At 41.6% G+C, this 5,865-nt stretch overlaps 1 protein-coding gene across 1 annotated transcript in view; it reads left to right on the forward strand.

The window, feature by feature from the left end:
- LOC109462533 overlaps positions 1-5,865 on the forward strand; it is a 51,577-nt gene that overhangs the window by 28,044 nt on the left and 17,668 nt on the right. The window contains exon 15 of the mRNA XM_019759085.1: positions 4,115-4,128. Within this exon, the coding sequence (XP_019614644.1) occupies positions 4,115-4,128 (14 nt within the window). The remainder of the gene's footprint in view (positions 1-4,114; positions 4,129-5,865) is intronic.

The raw sequence follows: 5,865 nt of genomic DNA on the forward strand, positions 1-5,865 counted from the left end.
CACGTTTGTGTCATAAAATTCCTAGTATTTCCGCCAAACCGCCATTTGTTGGTTGATACTGTGTCCATTAGCTATGGTCCTAGGAGGTAGACATAAAATCACTTTCGCACGCGAAATACTGATTTTATGCCGGACGACGGGAACAGAGCTTTGCTTTAATTTGGCCCTTAGTTGTATCATTCCGAAATCACTTTTGAATCACGCGGTGTCCACATGCTGAGCAGCCAATCAGAGAACAGAAAAGCCACGAGGAGTAAACTTCTGGAAACTTCCCGCGTCACACGTCCTCTTCTACACTGAGACTTGAAGAGACGCACGCCCATTTTTCTCCCTCCCACCCTTGCCCTACTTGAAATTGCAGTTTGTCTGGGTCATTCTTAACTCTGTCAACATATTTCTTAATTATTCTGCGGAGGCCCGCAGTTTGAGTTTTGTAATTCATCAAGCGCGGCAGGTATCCCTCTCGGACTTGTTCAGACTAACAACGTCTCTAGAGGTATCGTATTTCACAACAGTTGGCAGAGCGACTTGTTCAACGGCGGGTTGCCGAGGATTCGAGTGAGTTTCAGTTCACTATACTGGCCCTGTGCAACAAGTAAATGATATGGCTTTATTTTTCACAGCCTGATACTTTGTAGTTGTCATTGTTGTTGTTCGATGACTCACATGCAATTTATTGTTACCGTTCCATTTTTAACATTTTGATGGTTACGCCCATATCCCCTAGGGGATTTTGAAACTTCAAATTTCCTGCCTAGTCACCTTAATATACGAAGCAGGGCGTTTCAGTGATTGTGGCAATTTTAATTGTGCCTTCCTTTTTAAAAAACTGTCTTTGTATTGATTATATTCTTTGAGCTTCAGACATGCCGCCCGTACGTAGGAGAGCCCGCTCTACGGCGACCCGGGGTACAAGTGGGTTGTCGGGAAGCGCTGTGACAACCACGTCTGAAGGCAGCGTGACAACCACGGCCACAAGCAGCGTGACAACAGCACCTAACAGTGTATTATCGCCCACTAAGCTGAAAATGACCATGAAGACGCTTCAGAAACAACTGACTGATTTACAAGAAACCACGAACAAGTTGGTCAACGACTTGGCTGCACGCTCTGCTGTCACTAATAACATTCCAGCAAGTGACGTACAAGTGATCAATAACGCAGGTGGGCTTCCAACAGTTGGACTGAGCAGCAATGCTGCTGAACTGAGAGCATCTTCGGCAGTCTCTACTAAGCTTGATGTTCTTTTAAGACTAATACTCCTTTTTCAATTAGCAAAATCTAGCGTGAGCTTCTTTTCTTTTGAAATGTAATCCTCGGCTTGGGTCAGGGGTTTACGGCTTAAAGAGCGTAAGAAACTCTGCTGCGAGGGGAAAATCTGTCAGCGCAATACTTTAGTAGTGTGCTTTGCAAAAATAAAGACAAATATAAAGCCTGAGCTTTCATTTAGAACTTTTAATATCGTCTTTAAATTTTACTTTTTTTTCTTGCTTGATGCCTAATATGTAATTTTTTTATTTCTTGTGTATGGTACTTCTATGTGCCAAGGGACACATGTAAAACAGGTGATACACTGGTAAAATAAATAATATGTATACATAAATGAATTAATGATGAATAAAAAAATTAACAAATTAATAATGTACAAATACGTAGATGAAGGTTAGGCATCCAGTTAATGAAATAGAAAAGGAATTTGTAACACCAGCAACTGGATACATTTTTAAAAATTAAACAAATTTTTCACGTTTGAAGTAGCATCTAGTAGCATTGGCAGTCACTGATAATTTTTTTTTCTATTCCAACATTTATAACAATACATGGCGGAGGAACAATCGATTTTTCCATTCTTTAAACTGACACTTACGCAGAAAAACGCACGGACAACAGACATGCTTACTTTCATTTGAGTTAATAGGAGAAGTTCGTGTAAAGTGCCTTTCCGAAGGCACAAGATCGGTGGCATGGTAGGGTTCGATCTCGAACACGTGATCTAGTTAAAGCCTCGGTCACAACCCGCCGTATGTGCTTTTTGTCCGTACGTTTATGGGAGGCTACGTCTGCTACGTTTTTTTCTGAAAACACGCACGTCAGTCGCACGGTTGCGCAAGGTGTAAGAGTGTGGTCTGCACGCCAAGTCTGGCCGTGAGCCGTTGCGTGCATCGTACGTTGCGCAAGTGGTAAGTGAGTTGTACGTGCTTACAACGTACGATCTCTGTGCGATTGCAACTTTACCGTAAGGAGGCCGTACTCACACGTGCGTCTTTCGTACGGTACGTGCGTCGCCTGTACTCGCACGCACGGGTGCTAAATCCGTAGTCAGAAGGCAGAAAAAGTTTTGCATGCACTTAAAGTTCTACGGCGTGTCTGCGTGCTCCCAAATCCGTAGGATTCCGTACGGAGGCGATACTCACAACGCACGGGTGCCCTACGTTTGCCCACGATTTTGAACGTAGACAGCACGCAGAAGCACGTACGGCGGGTTGTGACCGAGGCTTTACTCTTTGTTCCGAGACGAACAATCTAACGTTACGCCACGCGACCCCAGGGATGCTACTCACATAGTTCCAGTTCCTTGAGTAACTGTTCTATTGTGAATGTGGATGGTGTTTGGCCTATGTGACGGTTTAAGCTCGCGTAACCGGATTCAGACAAGCACATTTACACACACACACACCGGTGAGACCGGTTCGGCAACGTTACAGGTGGGTCTCCAGTGGAAACTCTGCTGTTTACTAAAACAACACAATTATCCTTAGAGGATTTCTGCAAGGACGTTCAGAGTTCCACAAAGGTAACCTCGCCATTTTAACCAGGTATGTAAATTTTTTACATTTTTTTAGGTAGAAAACTTGTATGAATTAGAATGAGTTCGCGTGCCATAACGACAGGGTGTTCGGCTAGAAATCTTTAGAGGTCCCCGATTGGAATCCTGTACTGTCACCTATCTTTTGTATTTAGGAAAGACATTTTGCACGACTTTCCTCACTTAACTTAGGTGTAAAATTGCAACCTGACTTCGGTTAGTGAGGTAAAAGGCGATGGAAGGAGAGAGATGTGCCCTAGACACAGTGGATTAACAACATCCCCTACCCTCGAAAAAAAGCGACGGGGCTGCTTTTACATTGTTTAAGCTTGATTATAAAAAGAGGTTAAAACATAGAAAGGGATAGAAAATACATTTGTAGGCTATCAGACATACATGTATTTTCATGTAGGTGGCTCCTTTATGCATTATTAATAAGGTACCTGCTCTCTTCCTGTGTGGTATTATCTATAGGCTGTTTGTCACAGGTGTGTTTTATAACGTAGTCTAATTGGGTTTGACATGTCGTCTTTCAATAGTGTTCGCATTGTACCTGTATATCTGGCATAACTGCCGTTCCAATTTGCGACCCACGGAAATTGGAGCTTCTATGGCCCTGGATCTTCTCTGGTACATGTATACTATCCCTTTATTTCGGCCAATTTCTACTATTTTTCCAGCGATCCGCGGTGCCTGGTAGAGGCTAGAACACACTAGTTGAGTTGTACGAATTTACAATGGCACCCTTTTGGCACAAGTCGAAAATTTCGCATCTTTTTTTGTTTGTTTCACAACCACAACCATATATACTTGATACGTTAGAAGTGTGTTGTTATGTTTTTGTATCGTAGCAACGGAGAATGTTGGAATGGAAAAAATGAGAGGAAATTATAGGACTGGGCTCTTTTGGCTGGAGGCTTTATTTGTAGCGCTAAATTGACCCTATTTGTCTTTGGTATTAATTTCTTGTTAGTTCTACGCAGCAACGCCCTATAGACCGTTGACCCTGGTATTATGTTTTATAAGTAACTCTCGTTGGCAAAAAAAAAGGGTCTATAATTTGAAATTAGAGCTACAATCGAATTTTACTAACTTAAAGGCACCATGTCGTCACCCAAGAAGGGAAACATTCTGACATTCTTTGGGGACTATTTTGTCCGCGGATTGATTGTTATTGGGACTGGTGCATTGCGACGTGATAATGCGTTCTCCGACCACAATAGACCATATACTACTGCGTCATCGAGAATTCCTACTAGGTGTCTACGTGTCTAAAACCTGCTTACTCAATCTGGTGTTAAAATTGAGGTTCGTGCCTTCTCGTTTGATTGTTGTCTTTCGACGCCGAAAACAGGGTAAAGGGTAAGTTTGTCGATTGCTTTTTAATGTTCTTTGGTTTTCTGAGAAGAAGTAGGAGTTAATATAAAGTGTTCAGTGTGGGCACCACAGTTCGTTCTTTGTAATCATCAAGTAGTTATACCCAACCTGCTTCTATTTTGAGACAAGATTTGAAGGTGTCGCCATGACACTTCTATACATTCCGATTAGCCTACATCAGCCTTTCCGATCTTATCATAGGAGGGTAAGGGTAGTAGAATTATTTTCCAAGTAAATGGAACAATTGGCCAGCAGAGTCAGAGTAAATGGACTACATTTAGTAACTAACACCCCAACCCCACCGGCCAATCATTCCATCATACTTGGCTAAATTTTACTGTTAGTAAACCCGCGTTGTTAGTACAGTGGGTACCACATTGTCGTACGATGGCTATTTTACGGCATTATTTTTTTTTATTCCGAAACATGTAATCACAAGACGTGGTGACGACACACTCAAGTTTTTTCAACTTATATTAATGCAGACACAGGGGACAATACAATACTCATTTACACCTGAGCGAAGTGAGGAAAGTCGTGTAAAGTGCCTTTCCCAAGGGCACAAGATCGGTGGCATGTCAGGACTCGAACACGGGGCCTCTGGTTCCGAGTCGAGAACGCTGGCATTATTGAGACAGCATTATTGGAATTAGGCGTGCATGTGCGTACGTGTCATATAGAAAATGGATTCGGTGTTGTTCCTAAAAGGCTGTATTAAATCCTTCTCGGTGTTTCGTTCTATCAGTTCCTGCTTTTAAAACCTAAACCATCATAATTGTAAGACGGCATGCGGCAAATGTAACCAGACAATTACTGTTTTTTTTTTGCAAAGAAACTTGATGGTGACAATACTGGTACAATTGTCTGCATATAATTCATACAATACTAGTAGTCTGGATACCAGTCTAGTGTGCTAGCACTCCTAGCACCACAGTACTCCTGGGATCCTTTACAGTCTGGTAAAAACTTTTTAAGAAATGGAAATGTCTTCTCCAAACATCCAGAATATACAAGACGGTTATAGGCAAGAAAGTGGATAGATTTTGAAAAATGTCAGATGTTTCAAGTAGCAGCAACAACTTTTAGTGGGTATAAATGAATATGCAGAGACTACATGTATCAATCAGTATGTAAATGAGGTAAAGACAATCCACTGGTAACAGATACGTGTTCCCAAAGGGCCCACACGAGGCGCGCTCAATATGTGGTACCACCACAATCGGCCATGCGCCAGAATGTAAACAAGCTGTGTTTCTAGCTTTTAAAAACATCCGTAAAGCGTCATATTTCGCTCCAATTCCTGAATTGCACTTTCTTGCAATGATGTAGAGTTGATTAACTTAATTTGTAATTACCAAAATATTACCTTTCTATCGTACTAATGTTACATAATGTGGCTTTAAAAGAGCAGTTATGTGAAAGAACGTGCGTGCACTAGATCTGGGACTCATGTTGTTTTCCGTTTGACCTGGCCCATTATCTATTGCTGATGACAAGATCTTTCTGTAATTCTAGATGGCTTTCTTTTGTTGTTGTGACCTTTGCTCTACTTCAATTACCAGAATGAAAACGTTTATTATACCAAGGGTCGTTGACTGCACGTATCTGGCCCACAGATGTTATGCACTGGCAACACCTTTACAACAATATATATATATATATATATATATATATATATATAT

Source organism: Branchiostoma belcheri, unplaced genomic scaffold, assembly GCF_001625305.1.
Source record: "Branchiostoma belcheri isolate BF01 breed outbred unplaced genomic scaffold, Haploidv18h27 scaffold118, whole genome shotgun sequence".
NCBI lineage: Eukaryota > Metazoa > Chordata > Leptocardii > Amphioxiformes > Branchiostomatidae > Branchiostoma > Branchiostoma belcheri.